Source organism: Dipteris shenzhenensis, chromosome 11 (genome assembly GCF_047967505.1).
Source record: "Dipteris shenzhenensis isolate YYH24624 ecotype China chromosome 11, Dip_SZ_1.0, whole genome shotgun sequence".
Lineage (NCBI taxonomy): Eukaryota > Viridiplantae > Streptophyta > Polypodiopsida > Gleicheniales > Dipteridaceae > Dipteris > Dipteris shenzhenensis.
This window is the reverse complement of record NC_141606.1, coordinates 11,839,661-11,863,867: the sequence shown is the minus strand read 5'-3', so window position 1 is coordinate 11,863,867 and position 24,207 is coordinate 11,839,661. Positions and strand designations below refer to the sequence as shown.

Below are 24,207 nucleotides of genomic sequence, written 5' to 3'. Positions count from 1 at the left end.
CATTCCTGCGTTCAGAAATACACAACCCTTGGATTCAGGAAGGGTGTTCTCATGGGCAAATCTTAGTATTCTGCCGAGATAGCACATTGCGGGCACCTGCTCTAAGTTGTTCTCTCTTGTAGCAAGTTAAAAAGTGTTGAGGTCCCTTATGTCTTCATTTTAGCGGCTGAAACATCCTCCAAGAATAATACGTGGGAATGTGCTTATAAAAATAAATAAATAAATAAGTGTATATATAAATGATTATCTTTTGCATTGTATTGAAATTGGAATTATAATAAATTAGTATTATTATTATTATTAGAATTCACATGGAAATGGTTGTAATAAAGAAATGAAAAAATTATAAAATAAAGAAACAATAATAATAACAATAAAATTATGCATTGTAATGAAATTAAAAGTGTCAAAATTGAATAATAAATCATTATTATTATTCAATTAATGAAAGTGCCAACAAGGCGAGTTAAAATAAATAAGAAAATAATTAGTACTATACTAATTATTTACACTATATGCTGAACTTGGAAGCATGCTTGAAATAAGTAAATAAATTATTAATTAATTATTACTATTAGTATATACACTATGAGGTTATTACTATTCTTGATTATTTACACTATGTGAATTTGGAAGTGAGCTTGAAATAAATAAAAAAGTTATTAATTAATTATTACGAACTATTAGTATATACATGTGAGGAATTTGAAAGTGCTAACAACTTGTGTTTGAAATAATGACAAGTAATGCTGAATTTGAAAGTGCGAACAACTTGTGTTTGAAATAAATTTATGAAGCTGCGCACCGCATCCGAAGTCTCCCGGGAGAGCACTGCAATCGTACGAGAAACACAGCAAGAATCGTTGCTTGGAAGTTAGCAGTGAGAGCAATCCATCGCCCCTTCCTCTTCTCTCTCGTTCCATCTTCCCTTTCCACCGCCTCTCTTCTCTGCTCCCTCCCGTTCTGCCTCTCTGTTTCCGTTCCCTCCCTCGCTCCCGTTCTTTCCCAAACTCTCTCTCTCTCTCTCTCTCTCTCTCTCTCTCTCTCTCCCCCCCTTCCTTCCTCCCTCTCTCGTTCCCGTTCCCTCCCTCGCTCCCGTTCTTTCCCAAACACTCTGCAGTCTCCATTTTAAGTAGTAGCACCACCCGCAGTACGCGCCTTTCCTCCTCAGGCAAGCAACCCAACCGATCATGGCGGACGACAGCTTCGACGTTCCTCGTCAGTTCTCGCTGCCCTTTCTTCTTCATGCACACGCCCTCTCGTGAATTCGGAATGTTGCAGTAGCCGATCTCTCGTGTTTGATGCACCAGGGAAACAGCTTGGCCGAGAGAGAGAGAGAGAGACAGAGTGTTTGGGAAAGAACGGGAGCGAGGGAGGGAACGGGAACGAGAGAGGGAGGAAGGAAGGGGGGGAGAGAGAGAGAGAGAGAGAGAGAGAGAGAGAGAGAGAGAGAGTTTGGGAAAGAACGGGAGCGAGGGAGGGAACGGAAACAGAGAGGCAGAACGGGAGGGAGCAGAGAAGAGAGGCGGTGGAAAGGGAAGATGGAACGAGAGAGAAGAGGAAGGGGCGATGGATTGCTCTCACTGCTAACTTCCAAGCAACGATTCTTGCTGTGTTTCTCGTACGATTGCAGTGCTCTCCCGGGAGACTTCGGATGCGGTGCGCAGCTTCACAGAACACGATAATCTTTCGAGCAATGTCGGGTTTGCGACATCTGCCGTCGACATGCAGTCCAGGGGTGAACGCGAGCCGCTGGTGCAGAAACGCAGCTGGGAAGTGGAGACGTTGCTAGGAGGCGACGCAGAAGAGGAATTTCGCCTCGAGCTCCCTTACGAACACGATCAATCGCCCGTCGAGGAAGTGGCGCTCACCGTGCCGACGACGGACGATCCGTCGATCCCTGTGCTCACGTTCCGAATGTGGACGCTAGGCCTTCTGTCTTGCAGCATTCTGTCGGTGCTCAATCAGTTCTTCTGGTTCCGCACCGAGCCCCTCAGCATCACGGCCGTTTCTGCTCAGATCGCTGTGCTGCCGCTGGGAAGATTGATGGCGGCAATGCTGCCCACCAGGAGATTCCGTCTTCCAGGAACAAACTGGCGCTTCTCGCTCAATCCGGGGCCGTTCAACATGAAGGAGCATGTACTGATCACCATCTTCGCCAACGCGGGCGCAGGGAGCGTGTACGCGATCCACATAGTAACGATCGTGAAGATTTTCTACAAGCATAAGCTGGATCTGTTGGTGGCGCTGACAGTGGTGGCGACCACGCAGGTTGGTATTCCGTGCGCCGCGCCTTTCTCTGGTTTGGAAAAGACCAGTTTTTTCTCAGGTTTCCTTAGGGAGCTTCGTTCAGGGCATTCGAGTAAGCGTAGATTGTTGCCGATGGTTTTGTGGCCAGATCATAGGCTTCGGATGGGCGGGCGTCTTCCGGGCGCATTTGGTGGAGCCAGCGACTATGTGGTGGCCGTCGAATTTGGTGCAGGTCTCGCTCTTCAGGTATGCTTCGTTGCGACATTAGAAACGAGCGTGGAAACTGATTACATCGGAACTAAGCTCCGTTGCTAGCTCCGCAGAAATTAGAAACGAGAGACATGATTGTTTCAGGCGGGATGAAGAAGATGGTGATGTCAGCAGTGACACAGAAACAGTCTGGGGAAGGAAATGGTATTTTCATAAAGGATGAGAAATAAAATCTTATACCCTCTCTTCCATCGGTTGACAGACCTGGTCCGGTTCCGAGGGCATGGAGGAAGGACCTGAGCCCTTTCTCCGTGCGGAGGATGACGAAAAGGCGGTGGTCTTTTTTTGGTTGGTAGGCCTGGTTCGGCAGCAAAGGGAGTTTCAGGAAATGCATGAAGAACATCAGTGGATGTAAGAGATGATGGTTTGTAAAGGATGAAGAGAAGGGGATGTCTGGGAAGACTTGATTAGGCCCAGAAGGGATTCTGAGGGCATGCGTGAGGGAGGGAGAGATGATTCTGAGACAGGGGATGGTCTTATTCGAGGGAAGGAGGAGGTTAGGCTATCAAGAGGGGATGTTTTGTGGAGGATGAAAGATATGATTTTTTCTTGTGGGAAATGTGGGATGATGTTTTTTGTTGTGCAGGGCTCTGCATGAGAAGGATGTGTTGTGGAGGATGAAGATGTCCGGCAATGTGGGATGTTTTGTGGAGGATGAAAGATATGATTTTTTCTTGTGGACAATATGGGATGATGTTTTTTCTTGTGCAGGGCTCTGCATGAGAAGGATGTGTTGTGGAGGATGAAGATGTGATTTTTTCTTGTGGGCAAAATGTGGGATGATATTTCTTTCTTGTGCAGGGCTCTGCATGAACCAAAAGAGGGCTGAGCAGGAAACAGTTCGTTGGCGTGGTGCTTGTTTGAGGGATGATCTTATTTTATAGGAAGGAGCTTAGGGGGGCAAGAGAGGATGTTTTGTAGAGGATGAAGATACGATTTCTTCTTGTGGGCGATGGGGAGGATGAAGAAATGATATTTTTTTGTGCTTGTGCAGGGCTCTGCATGAGAAGGATACACGACCCAAAGGAGGGCTGAGCAGGAACCAGTTCTTTGGCGTGGTCCTTATTTGCAGCTTCTCTTACTATCTTCTCCCAGGCTACCTCTTCCCCATGCTCACCTCCATGTCCTGGCTTTGCTGGCTTTACCCCAACTCTGTTCTTGCCCAACAGCTCGGGTCTGGCCTCTCTGGCCTTGGCCTTGGTACTATTGGCCTTGATTGGTCTGCCATCTCCTCCTACCTTGGTAGCCCCCTTGCTTCTCCCTGGTTTGCTATCGCCAATGTCCTTGCTGGCTTCCTTCTCGTCATGTATGTCATTACCCCCCTTGCTTACTTCTCTGATGTTTTCCATGCTAAGACATTCCCCATCTTCTCCGATGGCTTGTTTACCTCCTCCGGCCAACGTTACAATATCTCCAAAATCGTAAATGACCGCTTCCAGCTTGACCTCGATGCCTATACCTCCTATGGCCGCCTGCATCTCAGCACCTTCTTTGTTTTCTCCTACGGCGTTGGCTTCGCAGCCCTCACGGCAACTCTCATGCATGTTTTACTCTTCCATGGCAAGTAAGTCTTCCAACTGTCTATCATCACTCTCAGTTTCTGGACTGCATTACAGATGTGCCTGATCTGTGTAACCTGTGTTTTGTCTCGTGCCAGAGATATCTTGCAGCTTAGCAGAGCTGCATTCAAGTCTGAGAAGGTAGATGTTCATACTCGTCTCATGAGACACTACAAGCAGGTTCCCCAATCGTGGTTCCTTGGAATTCTCGTGGTCACTATTGCAGTCGCCATCATAGCCTGCGAAACGTATAATGAACAGCTGCAGTTGCCGTGGTGGGGTGTTGTGGTGGCATGTGCTATCGCATTTGTATTCACGCTGCCCGTTGGGATCATAAGAGCAACAACGAATCAGGTCTGTAGATTTCTTCTTGCTTTTTTCTGGCCAACCATCCTATTGTCCATAATGAGTATTAATGACTCACCCTGTGCACCTCATCAACTCTACATACATCAACCCTTTTTAGTAATTCATAAGAACCACCCACCCTGCTCGCGTCTCATAAGTTATGCCTACCTTGTGCAGTAATTCATGAGGGCACACCCTGCCTGCTGTGTGTGGGGGAGGGAGCTAATAGCTAACGCGTTAGAGGGGGAGGTAGCGTCATAGCAAATGTAAGTGTGTGTGTGTGCCTCAGAGAGAGAGAGAGAGAGAGAGAGCTCTAATCGAAAACACTGTTTATGAGACTTCCAGTCACCAGGGCTGAACGTTATCAGCGAGTATGTCATCGGATACTTATATCCAGGCCGGCCAGTGGCAAATGTGTGTTTTAAGGTTTACGGTTACATGAGCATGTCCCAGGCGCTTGAATTCCTGCAAGACTTCAAGCTTGGGCACTACATGAAAGTTCCCCCCCGGGCGATGTTCATGGCTCAGGTAATTTCACTTTTCTTGCGTGTTATTGTGCAAACTGTGTTAGGTGCAACACATACTAACCTCAGGAAATGTTGGGCGGTCTGTGCAGCTAGTGGGCACGCTTGTTGCTGCCATATCTTATTTGGGTACTGCCTGGTACATGATCGAGAACATTGCAAATATTTGCAACACGGCTGTGCTTCCCTCTAATAGTCCATGGACCTGTCCAGCCGATCGTGTATTCTACGACGCATCTGTGATCTGGGGACTTGTTGGGCCAAGAAGAATCTTTGGAGACCTTGGGCTGTATACAGTGGTGAACTGGTTTTTCCTCATTGGAGCTATTGCTCCTGTGTTAGTGTGGCTCTTGCACAGGGCTTTCCCTCAGCAAAAGTGGATAAAACTAATCAACATGCCAGTCCTGATAGCGGCAACGGGCATGATGCCTCCTGCTACTGCCGTCAATTTCACAAGCTGGTGTGCAGTTGGATTTCTCTTCAGCTTTGTCATTTTCAGATACAGGAAAGCATGGTGGCAGCGTCACAATTATGTGCTCTCTGGAGGCCTCGACGCTGGTCTGGCCTTTATGGGAATTGTACTTTATTTATGCCTTGGGCTGGAGAACATTTCACTTCAATGGTGGGGGGAGAACCTTGACAATTGTCCGTTAGCTTCATGCCCTACTGCTGCAGGGGTAGAGGTGGAGGGCTGTCCTGTCTACGCCTGAGTGGACTACTGCATGGAATTGAAATGGCATATTAGGAGGGTGCATGTGGACTGAAATGTGGTGCTTTTTTCACTCCAACCTAGAATGTCTTCCAAATGTTTCTGAGGGAACCCATTTCCAGATATCATTCCCCATATTGGGGGAAGTACTGTGTGAAAATGTTCCATATGCTCAATTCCAGTCAACCAGACGTTGAATTCTTTTGTGATATAGGTGAAATACCCACATTGGGGAAGAAAACAAGTATTTACAAATCAGCCTCATAATTGTAAGTACAGGTCATGGAGGCACCCTCTTGTAAATGTTGTAGTTACATTCATAGAAGCCTTTTCTCAGATGCGCCAATATTTATTATGTGATGGTGGCACTTTGGCTCAATCTTGCAGAGCATGTCTTATACTCTTTTATGTTCATAAATTGTGATTCTCCCTTTCTTTTTCAGTGACATCATAGAACCGGGAGCAACCGTTCGATGGCTAGGGACCAATAAATGCATCTTCGTTCTTTTGTTTTTTTGGTTAAAGTGCTAGGTTGTGCTTGTCTAAATAAGAACCCAAGAGTTTCCCTTTTTTGTTTTCGGAATCTGTGGCATTTACACCATCTTGACGTTTTTGCCACCCTTGTGACTAAAATTACAGGACTTCTCGTTAAAACAACACTAACGATTTAACAAACAAATTAATGAACAAGGAGAGGTAGCTAAATATGTAAAAGATAACAACATTTGGCTCTTGTATGTAATTGTTAAAACTTGGGATTGGAGAAGCTGTAAATTTATGAAGATACTCAAGAAACAATAGGAAGCATATGGAGATGAGAGAGACGAGATATAAGAAAGCAACACAAGATATCTTAGCCACATGTACAAGTCTTTAAATAGGCAAGGGAAAGAGACGACTTATCTTGCACTAAGCACTCCACTTTTGTTTTCGGAATCTGTGGCATTTACACCATCTTGATGTTTTTGCCACCCTTGTGACTAAAATTACAGGACTTCTCGTTAAAACAACACTAACGATTTAACAAACAAATCAATGAACAAGGAGAGGTAGCTAAATATGTAAAAGATAACAACATTTGGCTCTTGTATGTATTTGTTAAAACTTGGGAATGGAGAAGCTGTAAATTTATGAAGATGAGAGAGACTAGATATAAGAAAGCAACACAGTCTGTAAAAGGAATACAACTCACTAAGATATCTCAGCCACATGTACAAGTCTTTAAATAGGCAAGGGAAAAGAGACAACTTATCTTGCACTACGCACTCCACTTTCAAGTGTCTCACATGCATGGAGGTGATTACAATTGGTAGACGTAGAGCTCCCACTTGTCACTAGCCTAGCATATAACTAAAACCTTAGACAACCCACTCCACTTAGGCACACACAGCCCCATTGGTATTGGATGCTATTATCCTTTGTTTCTCAACATTGTCTTGATCAAGCATCCATATCATGCAAAAAGTGCTCACGAGCTAAAGAGAATGTTTGTACAAGGTTTATCAAACTTAGTTACACCACATGTAACCTATTGCCATTTATGCCATGTCAATGAAGTAAGATTTTATTGCCATTTATGCCACAAAGATTCTAAACAGCCCATGTAGATGCACCAAGTCAGGTTTACACCTAGAACTGTGCGGAGCTACCACAAAGTTGTTGATGACAAGTAATTACATCTCACACATGGAATATGTAAGGTCACCACAAGATCATCAAGAAACAAAGAAGGATACATAAGATACATCTTTGCAAAGCTTGTGATCTCTTTTTCTATGGAGAGCCATGAGCCTTGCCCTCGATAATCACTAAAATAAGACTTGTTGCAAGTAGAGGAAATCACCAAATGTAACATATTGCCATTTAGGCCATGTCGATGAAGTAAACCACAAAGATTTTACACTAAGCCCATGTAGATGCACCAAGTTAAGTTCACACCTAGAACCAACCATGTAGAGCACACACACGTGCCCATGAAACACAAACTTGTCGATGGCTAAAGTAATTCAATCTCACACATGGAATATGTAAGGTCACCGTTAAGAAACAAAGAAGGATGCATATGATACATTATTACAAAGATTTCAGTGCATCGAGAGCTGTGAGCCTTGCCCCCAATAATCACTAAGATGATGCTTATTGCCAGTAGAGAAAACCACCAAGTAATGATTTACACATAGGAAAAATATTGCCAAGAATATGGCATATCCTTTAAATCACCAGTCAAGAAAAAATGTGGTTGGAATAAGCCAGTCAGTCACTAAGGTTGGCTGACAATTGAACCTTATAAAACCTTAGCAAAAAAGGATAAGGTTCAAAGCATGCCATGTGCCTCTTAATCAATCTGAATCAAAGATCAAGATAAGAAACAATCCTACACATCGTGGCTCATTTGGAATTCTTCAGACTTCACAACTTCCACAAATCAGAGTTTCAAGAATGTTTTAGACCCTTTTGGATCTAGTGGAATAGATGAAAATTGAAAGGTGGACTCTACATATCATTTCCAACACATGGGCTGCTTGCTCTTTCTCTATTGAGACTATTGAAAATTGAAAGGTGGACTCTACTGAGTATTGGTTTCTCTAGCTCAGCTTTGAATTAGCTACTGCTGTTGTCTCTTTGTTTTTAGGTGCTTCTTTTGCTACCCATTTCTTATAATGGTTGTGGAACCAGTAAAAACCCAAAAGATGAATTCCATCACAGACTCAATTATCCCTAGATATAGCTCTTGAAATCCTCTATAACTTCTCTACAGACTCCAAGTGGAGATTTTGCCTCCAATTCTCAATGCTCATATGTCTTAGAAGACTGTGCTATAGTCTAAGTCTAAAAACAATGTGCCCTTTGCACTCCGACTACCATAAATAGAGAACATCATCGACATCCTAGGGTTCAGCCCTGTGTAGAGCTAAGTCTACAGCAACTTTGCTATTCCTTTGCCTCCTAGATGTAGGCCCAAGGAAGGGGCTCTAGCTGCTCCTTTTGGTCCCTTGTGTGTTGACCTGCTAGATGATATAATGCCCCCCAAGGGGGCCCTTTTATAGGCCTTAAGGGCCCCTAAAAATAATGATTGGTCAGCTCCATTCTGGCCGACTGAGTCTGGCCTACAGCCGAGTCAGAAGCTCCTTAAATGCACCCCTTATGGGGCTCAAAACTACAACCCTTGGCCCATAAAACTAGGGCATTGGCCCTCACATCAAGGCAAGGGCCTATCCCCTAGATTTGCCTTATATAAGGCTTGGTTGGCTACCTCCAAGCAGCCCAACTAGCCTCTCTCTTGACCGACCCATGTGCAGGTCTGTCCCGCCTCCTCTGCTACACCTTCTTTTGCCTCCTTGATCTGCCCACATGTGTGGCCTCTATCTCGTACTGATCTGTACTTCTGTTGACGCCTTCCGTGAGCTCATAGCCTTTTCTCTTAGGTCCATGTTGCTGCCCTCTTCTCCGCCTTATGCTCTTGTAAGTCAGCTAGGTACCTTTGTCCTCTCTTCTCTCTTTTCTGGGCATATGCTGCCCTAGGTCTCCCTTCCCCACACTCTCCTCATTTGGGGGCTTATAGATGGGAAGGTGACGTTTCCAACACCCCCTCTCACCGACATAGCTCAGCACAATGCCAACACGTCGATGACATTGCCCCAATGCCTCCCATGATGACTCTGTGGCACAAAATTGTGTCAATTTTGGTTCCTGGTTTTTCAACCAGTGGGGCTCCTGCTCCTCCAAGTCCGCGGTCCTGCACAAGCAAACCATCCTGGTACACAAGTCCATCCATGGTAGCACCAGATGGCACCACCACCTTCCGTCACGTTCCCGCCTTCGAACTCAAGCAATCCAGATGCCACGATCATCTAGTTGTCCCCCTCATAATGAGTGAACAGCCTTAGGGTTTGTTTCAACCCATCCTTCCTTTAGCAAGGTCTGCAACAAAAGAACCATCTCAAGAAATGAATTCCCAAGAATATCTCCAGATAACCTGGATCACGAACTCTCACTGAGCTCTCAAGCAAGTACTCTTCTAGCTTCAGTACACCTTGTCCATCACCTCCAGCAATTTGTGGCCGAGATTTGATAAAGCACCCACACTTCCCTTCCGCCTTTGACGAAGGCCCATTCCTTCCAATCTCGCATTACCTGAGACATATGAAGAACATATTCTCTCCACAATATGCTATAAAGGCTTAAATTAAGAACATCAAGTACATATAAGATCGTCGTACTACTTGTGTGCTTGCTCTAAAAGCAAACCATGCACCTCATTGAGGCACATACCAATAACTTGTGCAATCCTGTATTGTCCCCTTTTGAATTACAACAACCATCTAAACATGAAACCCTAGGGCACTCCATGGAATCCACCCTCGTGTCAGAAAAAATAGCCACACACTTGGAAGATTCCAAGCACTCCACAATGTCCTTCACCTTCACAAAGGCTTCTCACTCCTCATCGACCCACATCTCAATGTCAGACATCTTTACCGTGGCTTCTAGGTCTGCATCTCTGACCTTAGTAACACATGGAGATGTCACCAAAAACAATTATTTGATTGCCACATTAGCTTTGGTTTTTGTGTCACCATCTGAGACTCCTTGTTGTTTTTATGATCTGGCTTCTTCTTTATGCAATTCTTTGCAAAATGGTCTGGTGTGTCACAGTAGAAGCACTTCTTCTTGGAAGTGTCCTCATCATCTCCAGAGACATCTTTCTTGGGCTTGCCACCATTAGGCTTGCCCTTTCCTTTGCCAATAATGCCTTGTCACATCGTTGTCATTGTCGTAGTCATAGAGCCTCTCCCTAGCTTCTTCCTAGAGCAGGAATGGAACCAACTCCTCAAAAGTCAGAGGTTTGGTCCTCTATCCTACTGTCACAGTCGTAACAAAGGTTTTGAAACTCCGAGGTAGCCTCCTCAGTACCATCAAGGCCAACTGGCACGAGTCCACCTTCTGAACAACCAATGCTAGTTCATCCCTCACCACCTTGACCTTAGTCATGTACAAAATCTCCTTCATCCATATCCAAGCTATAGAGCTAATGCTGAAAAAGCAAGATCCGTGATGTGTTATCTGTCTCATATATATCCTTCAGAATGGCCCATGCCTTTACAGAATGACATGTCGTACATCTAGATGTGAGGAAGCACAGAGTCCACCGTAGTCCCTATGATCAATGCCAGGGCATGGGCATCTCTATCTTCCCAAGCTTTGAGCTCCTCTCCATCTACTGGTATGAGTGTCCACCACATCCTCCGACTTCACCTCTGATCCCACTGTCAGTTTTCATAGTTTTCGAGCCACTAAATGACTCTGGATCTTCACTTTCCAAATAGGGTAGTTAGTTCCATCCGGTTCATGCACTCTCCATTTGCTACTATTGAATCACCACCTCTTCTACTAAACCACATAGCAAAATAGAAAAGCAAACACAACCTTCTGTAGACCAGAACTCCGTATGCACATGACTGATGAACCTGAGTCACCATCCTTCTCACAAGGGCATTATCTTCAGTGGTGGACGTCGATTCCCAAGAGTCTATGAATTAGGGTCGTCCTTTAGCAAGTTCCTTGCCTTCAGGCTCGTGCACTTGTGAGCCTCCTACTTGGGCTCTGATACCATGTTAAAATTAGACCAACAGAGGGTATGCACAGCAGAAGACTGATAGAATAGCCTAGGAGCTCACACAGTGTGTGTGGGGTGTGAAATCACAAACTTCTTAAACTTATGTGCTTCAAATAGATGTGTAGACTCATTAATAGACAATGATCCGTCCAGATATAGAAGCTACCAAAATAATATATATTTCTGTCCAAAACTATGGACACAATGCAAAGAGAGATAGATCCAAAGTTCTACCAAAGCGTGGTCCTTTGATTTTGCTACCACATACTTCTACTATTTGCCGGATATCTCTAGAACTTGAGCCCTCGCGCTCCACCTCGAGCACGGACACAATGCAAAGAGAGATAGATCCAAAGTTCCACCAAAGCGTGGTCCTTTGATCTTGCTACCACGTACTTCTACTATTTGCCGGATATCTCTAGAGCTCGCGTGCTCCACCTTGAGCACATGTAGACTCTCTTTTACCTGGGTTAGACCCTCTCATGGCTTGCTTATGCAAAATATGTGAAAAGCCTAAACATAAAGCAATGTCTTGTTTGACCCTCCTACCAGGTGCACCTCCCCCACATGAGCCCAAAACTACAGTCAATGGGATGGTAGGGCCCAAATGGTGAATTTTTCTTCTCCCCTCCCTCTTTCTAGGGCCTCTGCCCCCCACTATTCTGGTCCAGCCTACCAAATCACTCAGATTTGAACCAAATCCCACGCATTTTCCCTCTTCCCCCTCTTTCTCTGCTCCCTCCTGCTCTGCCGTGCTTGCTGCAGCTCTTCTCTCTCTCTCTCTCGCTCTCTCTCTCTCTCTCTCTCTCTCTCCCCCCTCTCCCTCTTCTGTGCCTCTGTTGGAGCTGCTTTGTCCCTCTCCTCCCACCCATCCTGTGCCTCTGTTATTGTTGCTCTGTCCCTCTCCTTCTCCCTCTCTTATGCTTCTGTTGCTGCTAATCTGTCCCTCTCCATCTCCCTCTTTTGTGCCTCTATTGGAGCTGCTCTATCCCTCTCCTTCTCCCTCTCCTGTGCCTCTATTGTTGTTGCTCTATCCCTCTCCTTCTCCCTCTTTTGTGCCTCTGTTGGAGCTGCATTGCCTTGTGTAAGAGTCCCATTCTTGCTATTGCAACCTCTGCAAGCATGGTGAGGAGAAAGGCTACAAGACCACGCAATGCTGTGACATCTTGTGTCTTCCACAACGCTAGAAATGCATTGGATGAGTGGATCCCTTGCACCTACAACTTAAATGATTGGATAGTGATGAAAGGATCGGCCAAAGGTCCACATAAGCTTCCCAAGAGCAAGAGAGGGGACATCTTGCATGAGTGGAAGGGGTGCATCTTGAAGTTCAAGTTTGCGAAGAAAGGATGGCTCGAAAAAGTGCAACATGTTTACATGGGGACAGATATGCGGCTTCCTCCATCATTCAATCAATCTAGGATACCATCACATTGTGAGCCTTTCTATCTATGTACCTTTTTCACCTGTAAGTGTAATGAGTCCATTTGGAAATTTTGTGTTTGGTTTCTAAGAGCTCTTATTCATGGTGGCAGATGTTTTCCCTTCGGACCTCAAGGAGTGGGAACCAGTTGAATCATTCATAGGCAAGTCCACTACGATTCATGAGGATTTAGGTAAGCAAATGCATGTCGGGGAGAAGTTGGCCTCCTTGCAAATGAAGAATGTGTATTGGTATAATGCAACATACATCACTCCAACGACATCATCAAGCTATGGCCGTCTGCATTGCACCACCACAACTTCAAGACATGGATTGCAGCAATGTGGACTCGAGGACATTGCAATCGTACAAGGACAAGATTGCAAAGGATGTGGGCATGGCCATGAAGTTTACATTTGGATCCAAATGGGCAAGGTTATCTTGGTTTATGCCTCTGCACATTTTTGCTTCACATATGCATAGAACAAAAAATATGTGGTCCTGCAAGCGTGTAGATGAAAATGCTCTTGAAGATTGAATTGGGGAACCAGGTCAGGTGACCAAAAGGGTGATGTGTTTCAATGTCATGCATGTAAAGACAATGTGGTTATTAGATACCATTGGTCATGCCAAATGTTGTATTTAGCTTTTCAGTACAGGCGCTGGAAGAAAACGAATGGCCGGTGGCTTCCCCTAGACTGTAATGATGAAGACAATACGGGGGTAAGTTTGTCTATTGATATTGAAGAGGGAGATGTCAAGAATGTGAATGTCACATCGCAATGGATTCTAAGGGATGTGCGAGAACACCTATTGGTCATGGGGGATGGCATGTCAGAGTCCTTCTACTTTACCTTAAATGGTGGTAAGATTAGCCGCTGTGTGGAGAAATGCATGCATAGTGCCAATTTCATTCCTCATGTAGCTTTGAAGATTGCTAACAATGTGTTTGACTACTACAGTTTGTGGAAATGGCTAGCCTATAGCCTAGAGATTGGTTGGGAATATCAAGGCCTTGCTAACGGCTTGTGGAATAGGGATTTGGCCTTGAGCTAGGCTTTGATGTTTGGCCTCGAATGTGGAGATGGGCTTGGGAGGTTCAAAAGTCAAAGCGTCAGCATGAAGGTCTTTTTCATTGAATTGTTATGAATAGTTTTCTCTTTGTTTATATTTGGATGAAAAATGAAGCAAATGTATTTATATACTTGATCACTTGCATGCATAATATAGGGTCTCAAATATGTCTAGGTGTTGACGCTTGGCCTATGATTCACACATGATTAGGTTTGTGATTTCTCATGTATTGTGAATTCATGTTGTGATTTGCTAGAGTTCTAATTAGATCCAAAATATGTTCAAGAAGAAGTAGAGTCTAGCAAAGGTCACAATAGTATCTTTTTAAAAATCTATGCAAATTGCAGTCCTTTAGGCCTACCTCTAGTTTACAATGTCTTTAGAGAGGTGGTCATTGAAGGTCAAACAAATTTTTGTATATCATTATTTTTTACAATTTAATGTTATGCATAAGCACATCATTGTGGGCTTGTATTATCGAGCATAGTCTTACATCTAATCCAGGACTAGATTCTAGGAAGGTAGACTTTGGGAAACATTCTAAGCATGAGAAGATTAGGTTAGACTTGCTTTCTTTTAGGAAGGTTAGGAATGTTATCTTTCATCCTTCATAAAAAATTCTCTCTTGACCTCGTAAGCGCTTTCCTCAAATAAGACCCCATCCCATGTCAGCCCTCTCATTTCGATTTTTGCCTAGCTAGCAAAGAAGGAGTTGGGAATTGGCTGCGAGAGCCAATTCCCCTCTATAAAATAGGAGTGCCAAATGCTTTTGAGGTAATTGTTTTCTATGCAAGCTTTAGCAAATGAAGCCTGCAGCGAAACTAGGGCCACCCTCTAAGAAGGTAAACTTGGGGATACATTGTAAGCGTGTGTAGATCAGATTTAGACATGGTTTCTTTTAGGAAGGTTAGGAATGTTATCTTTCGTCCTTCACAAAAAAACCTCAAATAAGGCCATCCCCTGTTAGCCCTCTCATTTCTAATTTCTTCCTAACTACCAAAGAAGAGTAGGGAATCGGCTCCAGGAGTCGATTCCCAAAAGGGAACCGGCGATCAGGAGCCGGTAGCACAAATTTTCAATCAGGATCGACTACCGGGCTAGATTCTTGACCATCTTTAGCGACGAGGAGGAGGTGGGACATCACACGTGGTGATAAATGAGTGGTGCTTGACATGTGGCTAGTTACCATTGGGACACCTATGGGGGATGTGAAGGTTTTTGGTGAGTCATCACAAATGACACATATGCCAATGCACACCACATGAAAATGACGATGCCACTTGGCATGGGTACACTGTTGGATGGAGTGTAGATCTATGGTTGAGAAGAGGCAAATCGCGCGCACCATCCAATGAGATTTTGATCTAATGGTTTGATAATTTAGGTGGTTTTCATGAGGCATCTACTTTATGGTTACGGAAAGTAGGGGATCAAATGGTCAAGATCCATGTTCCACCGACCCCCATCCTTGACGGTAGCAACAACTTTTCTTTCATAGAATCATCTCTCCTTCCCCTCATGCATGACCGGATCAAGTAAAAAAGACATCTCCTTCTCTTCATCCTCTACAAACCATCATCTCTCCATCCCCTAACATTCTTCATGCATGTCCTAAAATTTCCTCCCACCATAAGAGGGCCTCCCTGCACATAGCTGAGGCTAGGGAGGCCATCGATTTAGTAGGTAAAGCTAACCTTCCATCTCCATCCCCCCGTGTCGATTGTTGGATACTAGTGGACAAATCCACTAGGATACACGGGGTGGAACATGCTTTGCAGGTCTCCACCACGTTGGAGATACCTTGCTCCCTTGCCAAATATGCCCACTTGCAGTAATAAATGCCCAGTTTTGTAGGTTGAACTAGTCCAATAGCAAAATGCTGGTCTAGAATTCAAGAAACCCAAGCCTCTAGCATATAGCAGTCCACTTCCTCACGAAAAGTCCATCGTTTAGCATTCTATAGCCATGGAATGTAAATGTATCCTCCTAGTGTGGCTCCCCTAGTGCCACTGGCTGGTGCGGGGTGGTTCTCTAAAAAGACAACCCCTTTTCATCATCCTCCATCCTGTCTCCTTTCAAGCAACCAGAAAGGGTCCTTCCTCCATGCCCTCTGAACCGAACCAGCTCTGTCAACTCCCGGACTATTTTTGTATCACTTTCATTTCGATCTAGCAACAAACCTTCTCATCCTAGATAGAATCGTGTCTTATGCGAGGCCTCACTCTCACTTCAATTTCTATGGAGCTTAGTTCTGGTATAATCACTTTCCATGATTGTCTCTAATTTTGCAATGAAGAGCGAGACCTATACCAAGTTCAATGGCCATAGCATAGTCGTTGGCTCCACTAATGTGCTCAAAATATGCCTGCCCCTCGGCCACAAAATGATCAAGAAAAATGTATGCTTATTCACATCCCTGCACGAAACTCCCTAAGAAAGCCTGGTCTTTTCCCAACCAAAGAAAGGCATGGCACACAAATTATCAACCTCCATCAGTGCCAAATCTAGCTTATGTTCGGATTGAGCGAGAAGCACCAGTTCGTTCTTGGAAGACGGAATCTCCTAGTGAGAAGAACTAATCGAGCGCCCATAGAATGCTACAAGATAAGAGGCCTAACATCCAGATTCGGGATGTGAGCACAGGAATCTGTCATCGACATGGTGAGCGCCAACTCCTTCATTCTTGAATTGGGGATCATTTCACTGGATTTCTGACTCACGGTCTCTGCTTCAACGTTTTTCCACCAATGTGTTGGAGGTCAAGTTTGAAGCAACCATTTGCAAATCTGTCAATTTTGGTGGACTCAGGAGGTCCTAAAACTTATGTGTTTCTCATCATTCATACTTCCATGGAGTTTACAAATAGGTCCATTTGGAAAAACGTTTTTTAATCCGTGTGTTGGACCCAATGATTGAGACCATGGTTTCCAAAACTGTATGTTCCATTGCATTTCGGAGGCCCAAAAACCCCTACCTACTGTAGCATCACTATACGGCACAGACGCTATGGGGAAATACAACTAAATACACAATGCATCATCTATTGAAAACATAGAGAACAAGAGAAGAAGATCGCCACAATACTATGTAATATGTATATAACTCGGAGAAAGAGCTCATATATCTCGGAGAAAGAGCACATATATGTATATAACTCGGAGAAAGAGCTCATATATGTATATAATATGTAATATGTATATAACTTGGAGAAAGAGCTCATATATCTCTCTAGAAAGAATAGAGTTAGAATGCTAGTAATAGAATGCGTACAAGAACAAGATATCGGTTAGGAACTGTTGAAGACCCGAACCATCACCCATTGGTGACAAACCTACCCATGCCCACTCCTCGCAATCACTGCTACTAACCTGCATGGTTATGAAATAACACATGGCACTCATGATGGACTGTGCGAATCCACAATAGATACCCATCCCCTATGACATACATCAATATGTGCTTGTGCATCTATGCAACAATCATTTTGGGCATAGCCTCAGTAGAGAACCAAGTGCAACTTAGGAACATCACAACCAATGACCAAGGATGCATGAAAACAAAGCATATCTTTTTGAATCTCACTGAATTGAAAGAATTGAGCTATCATCCCCTGCTTGTGCAATAGCACACACTGTTCTAGGTACTTTTTGAACTATGAGGCTACCCAACAGCCATCGTTGCGAACTCTTACTCTTCATCTGAAACTCAAAATGCACTGCAAGTCTGCACCAATAGCCCCGGTCCCGCATCACTGTGTTCACTCAACTCTGGTCGCAACTGTTGTGCAAGCTCAGCTCCACTCAAACTTGTATTACTAGTCTCCTGCTACCTCTTGCGCAACCATATCTTCAACCAGTGATCCTTTTCCATATCCATCAACCACTGCAAAGGATGCAGTTTTGACCAATCCACTAGCTGATGCGCATGACACTACTCAAGAAGAAGTATCTCTTCAATCCATGCACTTGCAGCAATTGCTATTGCTAGCATTCTTCTTGTGTAGCTGGTCGCTTGATTACAATTGGCTCGTACAAAAGGGGATCAGGCAAACCAGAAAAATGAGTGTGCTTGTTATAAAACTTCTCCAAAAATTGATCTGCTTCATTCCACCAAGGAAGGCAAGGAGGTAAGGACATGCTGAAGGAATGGACACATAGCTCCAACCAAAAGCAAAAAGAATGCCTTTGCCACTTCAAAACTTGTAGCTTTCTTCCTGGCCAACTCTTCATATTTTGTGTGCCAATTTGAGAGTGCTCTCAATGGAAGCAGAACGGAAGAGGGAGAGAGAGAAACAGAGAGCCACACAAGTTTTTGGTGGGTGCAAAACACCCTAATCTTCTTTTTCATTCATTTATATATGTGTTTGAGTATTGTACATAACCGTGGTAAAGGCAATGTGTCCTTTAACCCCCACAACCTCCCACTTAAAGGAAAATGTGCCTTTAAGGGAGAAAAACCAGTGAGCATACTATCCAATGCCCATCAATACATGACAATACTCAAACTACTGACTAGGTAGACTCTTTGTTAGCATACTTGACAAGCTCTATGTGCTTGTCCTCAAGTACCTTCCTAATGAAATGGTACCTGACCTCAATATGTTTGGTCTTTGCATGAAAGACCGGATTTCGTGCTAGCTTAATAGCACTCATGGAATCACTATGCAATGTCGGTACACCTGTATGCATCCCCAAATCTCCCACTAGCCAATCAAGCCATATAGCCTCCTTGCAACCCTCTGTGGCTGCAACATACTCAGCCTTTGTGGTAGACAAAGCAACGCACTTCTGTGTGCAAGACATCCACGACACTGCACCACCTACAAAGGTGAACACATAACCAGAAGTGGATCTCCTACTATCCACATGCCCTGCATAGTCTGAATCTATGTACCCAAGTACATGCGTGTCTCCTCTACCAAAGTAGATGCACATCTCTTTGGTACCCTTTATGTACATAATGATGCACTTAACTGCCTCCCAATGCCTCTTTCCTGGATTAGCCATACATTGGCTAACAACTTCCACTGCAAATGCAATGGAAGTTGCATTTGCACATCTCTTTGGTACCCTTTATGTACATAATGATGCACATCTCTTTGGTACCCTTTATGTACATAATGATGCACTTAACTGCCTCCCAATGCCTCTTTCCTGGATTAGCCATACATTGGCTAACAACTTCCACTGCAAATGCAATGTCTGGTGTAGTAGCTATCATAGCATACATAAGACTCCCAACCATTGATGCATAAGGAACCTTGGCCATCATGGCCCTCTCCTCATCTTATTTGGGACTATCTGTATGACTCAGTTTCACATATGGAGGCAATGGAGTACTCATTACCTTCCCCCCTCCATATTGAAATGTTGCAATACTTTTGTAACATACTCCTTCTTTGAAAGCCAAAGAAGTTTCCTACTCCGATCACGTGTGATGCGCATACTAATAATATGACCTGCAAGTCCCAAATCCTTCATATCAAAGGCCTCATGCAATTTGGCCTTTAATGCATCTAGCTCATAAGTATTCTTGCTAGCCAATAGCATATCATCCACATATAGTGCTAGGAATATCAGGCTATTATCCTTAGCCCTTTTAGTGTAGAGGCAGTGATCAATTTCACTCCTTCTAAAACCCTGGGATAGAATGAAAGCATCAAACTTCTGATACCATTCTCTAGGTGCTTGCTTAAGACCATAGAGACTCTTCTTCAGCTTGTAGACTAAATGCTCTTTGCCCTTTTCTTCAAAGCCTTCCAGCTGCACCATGTAAATTTCCTCATGCAGATCCCCATGCAAGAAAGTTGTCTTGACATCCATCTCCATAAGCTCCATATCCTCTGCTACCACTAATCCAAGCATGCATCTAAGTGTGGTCATCTTCACAACCGGAGAGAATATCTCATTAAATTCCACACCCTTCTCTTGCTTGAACCCTTTAGCGACCAAACGGGCCTTGTACCTAGGCACATCATCACCTGTGACCTTCATATTGTAGACGCATTTACATGGCAATGCTTTCTTTCCATGTGGCAAAGAAACCAAGTCCCAAGTCTTATTCTTCATAAGTGAACTCATCTCTGATTGCATAATAGCATACTCCCACTTGCATTGATCCTCATGCATCATAGCCTCTCTGTAGTAAGAAGGCTCCCCGCAATCTGTAAGCATCACATAGTCTACCCCTGGAACAAACCTATCAGGCAGTCTAGACACTCTAGATGATCTTCTCAAGGGCATTTCAGCTTGTTGTCCCACCTGCATATTAGCCACATTTGGCTCATCATTTCCACCAATAGATGATATCCATCATCTACCCTTGATTGTATACCTGTGGGAGTACTTGGTGGTACCATTTCTTGCACATTTGGTGCATGGATAGCTTGCTGTCTATCAACATATGTAGGTGGATTCACGTCCTAGAAATTGATGCTCCTCATTTCCACATCCCTCATGGATGCCTTATGCATCTTCTTCTCATGAAGGCTACATCATGGCTGTGTATGATCTTCTTTGCTTTTGGATCCCAGAGACGATAGCCCATCTCTCCACTTTCACCATAACCCAGAAAGATGCATTTCCTAGACTTAGGATCTAGCTTCTTTTTGAAGCTCTTTTGGCACACACCCAAATATACGCAAATGAGAGTAAGAGGGCTTCTTGCCACTCCATGCCTCTTCAGGAATACCACCATCCAAACTCTTACTAGGTGATCTATTGATCACATGCATTGCAGTCTTCATTGCCTCAGCCCAAAAACCACCAGAAAGACTTGCATTCGAAACCTTTCTTGAATGGTACGGTTCATCTTTTCTGCAACTAGATTTTGCTCTGAGTACGAGGGGATGTGAGCTCCCTCCTAATCCCATGTGTATCACAAGAATGTCTCCTTCTTCCCACAAAGCTACGGAGCTTCCAAGCATTCATGCACACTCAACTAGATCACTCGGGCTCTGCTGATACTAGTTGAGAGTGCTCTCAATGGAAGTAGAACAGAAGAGGGAGAGAGAGAAACAGAGAGCCACACAAGTTTTTGGTGGGTGCAAAACACCCTAATCTTCTTTTTCATTCATTTATATATGTGTTTGAGTATCATACATAATCAGGGTAAAGGCACAGTGACGTTTAACCCCACACAATCTTCCTTAGTAGGTATTGACTCTACAACCACCCCTTTACCCTTGTTTGCATCACCACTCCCATATGCAGAAGCACTTGAACCCATCAGCAGACTAGAGGCTGTCTGCGCCTGAGGACCACTTTTTGGCACTGACACCGCACCAGCACCCGCATCACCATTTGTATCTGGATGGCGTTGGTGTGGAACAACAACCCTACATGTCTGTGGAGCCATTGCTTCTTGCCAACGTGTGATCTATCTATCCCACTTCGCATGCACGTCCCCTTGCAAAGCATCAAGGAGTGAACCCATTTGCTCCATGTTGACGCTGATCGTGCCAAATAAATCTCTCAAATACTTAGCCAATCCATCGATAGTACGTCATCACAACAACTCATCCTAAATTCCCAAAACATACTCCGAATGCAGCTAGCGGATGTGTGGCCTCTAAGTGAGCTTCGGCTACCTGCACTTGTGCTTCCAGGACTGCAACCCACTCTTCCAGTTGTTGCATCCTTGCATTCTGACTTCGTAGGGCCTCATTCTCGCTCTCGCAATAAGGCTTTAACTCTAGAGGGATCGGTCCTTGCAAAACACTACGTCACAAGTCGAGCTAGCAGCTATGCACAAAATTGAATCTGTACATTCTTCAGTTGCATTCACAGTGACAATCCAGCCAAGGGTGTCAGAGAGACCACCCCAGGCTCGAAGATCGCAATGATCTCCTCTGCTGCTGTCATCCACACTACCTCCGTCTCTGCTACCACTACTGCAGTGGATGTTTTTGCCATGTTGTTGTTGTGCATTCGAGCTGCTCCAACCATCGTTGATTAAGAGAACCACGAACCATCAGACTTCCTGATGAAATCTTAACCACAATTGACATAGGTGCTACCAAAATGGTTACCCGCTTGAAAATTACCGGTGGGGGAGGTGGGGGCATCACACTAAGCTGCATTGACAACAACCCACTACGAAAAAAATTCTTAGGCACCCCTGTTGATGCCGTGACTGCATGAGAGCGAGTAAGGGGAGCAATAGAGGGAAGCACTCCCTGTCGATCCGAGGACTTTGATGCCTTTGCTTCTTAGACTCTCGACCAGATGAGCCTTCAACCACATCTTGCAGAGGTCTTTCTAGCTCTAGGGTAAAAACTAGTGTCATATTCCTTTGAGGAATAGTAGAGTCAAGCTATAAGGAAAACATAACTTCTAAAATCTGCCCAATCTTTGAATTCATAGCTTGTTTCTTCTCTATCACCATTGCCACCCTTTTTGCCTTTGCATGGATTCTCTCCTTCAAAACTCATGCCCAAGGCACTAGTCATTGCTCTACTACCACGATCATCCCATGAGACTTGGGAGTAATCGTATAGGTCTTCACTTGCACAAATAGATGGACTCCAGAACCCATCAATAAAGATCACAAACTTGAACATCTTTGCAAGCGCTCAGCTTGTACTCACCTCGAGCTAGGTTGCCAAACTCTACCACCACCTCTTCAACTAAACACGATGGTTGCATCAATAGCTTCCCATCCATTGGCAAGAACAACTACCGCTGATAAATCAATTGAGTGGTGAGCACCCAATTCTCTCACAAAAACACCACGACTAATCCGAGTGCAAGCTGCTGGCAAAGTTGAGAGTGCTCTCAATGGAAGCAAGAACGGAAGAGGGAGAGAGAAACAGAGAGCCACACAAGTTTTGGTGGGTGCAGAACACCCTAATCTTCTTTTTCATTCATTTATATATGTGTTTGAGTATTGTACATAATTGGGGTAAAGGCACAGTGACCTTTAACCCCCACAACCTCCCACTTAAAGGACAATGTGCCTTTAAGGGAGAACAACGAGTGAGATACTATCCAATGCCCATCAATACACGACAATATTCAAATTGCTGACTAGGTAGACTCTTCGTTAACATATCTACAGGGTTATCATCTGTATAAACCTTGACAAGCTCTATGCGCTTGTCCTCAAGTACCTCCCTGATGAAATGGTACCTGACCTCAATGTGTTTGGTCTTTGCATGAAAGACCAGATTCCGTGCTAGCTGAATAGCACTCATGGAATCACTATGCAATGTTGGTACACCTGTATGAATCCCCAAATCTCCCACTAGCCAATCAAGCCATATAGTCTCCTTGCAACCCTCTGTGGCTGCAACATACTCAAACTCTGTGGTAAACAAAGCAACGCACTTCTGTGCATGAGACATCCACGACACTGCACCACCTGCAAAGGTGAACACATAACTAGAAGTGGATCTCCTACTATCCACATGCCCTGCATAGTTTGAATCTGCGTACCCAAGTACATGCATGTCTCCTCTACCAAAACCCCATGGGAAAGAAACTCCTTTTCTTGTCAACAAGTTCATGGGATGTACTATCTCTGTGAAATCATCACAAAAGAGTTGATAATACTTGCTTTTTCCTAGAATTCTACAAACACCAGTGATACTCTCAGGACTTGGCAATGCCATGATTGCGTGAACCTTGTCCGTAACCATTTGCAAGCCTTCTTCAGACACAATATGCCCCAACAAGACTACTTTTATTTGAGCCAAATGACACTTGCTAGGATTTAGACACTCTTTTGCTTCATTAATCCTACCTAAGGCCATCAAGTTTAACTTCTCCATGTGATCTATGCACCGAGAATAAATGCAAAAATCATCCAAAAACACCCTTATGACCTTTCCCAAGTAAGGCTCGAGCACTTGACTCATGAACCTTTGAAATGTAGCTGGTGCATTGGTCAACCCAAAAGGCATCACTCTATAAGCAAAAACTCCCCAAGATGTGACAAATGATGTTTTCTTTTGATCTTCCTCCCAAATATGAATTTGAAAGTACCCGGAATACCCATCACATACAGAATACATCTCATGCCCTGCTACTTGGTCTAGTATTTCGTCTTGGAATGGCAAAGGAAAATGATCCCTCTTAGTGCATGCATTCAAAGGATGAAAGTCCACACAAACCTACCACTTATTTCCTTTCTTTGGTGTGACAACTGCAGGAGATATCCATTCTGAATCATCAATTGGAAAGATGAATCCTCCCTCAAGTAGTTGTGTGCACTTGACTCATGAACCTTTGAAATGTAGCTGGTGCATTGGTCAACCCAAAAGGCATCACTCTGTAAGCAAAAACTCCCCAAGATGTGACAAATGATGTTTTCTTTTGATCTTCCTCCCAAATACGAATTTGAAAGTACCCGGAATACCCATCACATACAGAATACATCTCATGCCGTGCTACTTGGTCTAGTATTTCATCTTGGAATGGCAAAGGAAAATGATC

At 44.2% G+C, this 24,207-nt stretch overlaps 1 protein-coding gene across 1 annotated transcript; it reads left to right on the top strand.

The window, feature by feature from the left end:
* Positions 1 to 1,150: 1,150 nt before the first annotated feature.
* Positions 1,151 to 5,997, top strand: LOC147896617 (oligopeptide transporter 7-like). The gene is made up of 7 exons (XM_087381264.1): positions 1,151 to 1,218; positions 1,634 to 2,271; positions 2,399 to 2,496; positions 3,515 to 4,084; positions 4,178 to 4,433; positions 4,773 to 4,955; positions 5,044 to 5,997. Exons 1-7 carry the CDS (start codon positions 1,191 to 1,193, stop codon positions 5,659 to 5,661), a joined length of 2,391 nt encoding a protein of 796 aa, XP_087237390.1. The 5' UTR covers positions 1,151 to 1,190; the 3' UTR covers positions 5,662 to 5,997.
* The last annotated feature ends 18,210 nt before the right edge of the window (positions 5,998 to 24,207 follow it).

Bases quoted from the DNA above. Each gene is read 5' to 3' on its own strand.
- LOC147896617 (XM_087381264.1), top strand. From the start codon at position 1,191: ATGGCGGACGACAGCTTCGACGTTCCTC. The intron at 2,497-3,514 runs GTATGCTTCGTT...GTGCTTGTGCAG, and splicing joins GTGCAGGTCTCGCTCTTCAG to GGCTCTGCATGAGAAGGATA. The intron at 4,434-4,772 runs GTCTGTAGATTT...TGAGACTTCCAG, and splicing joins TAAGAGCAACAACGAATCAG to TCACCAGGGCTGAACGTTAT.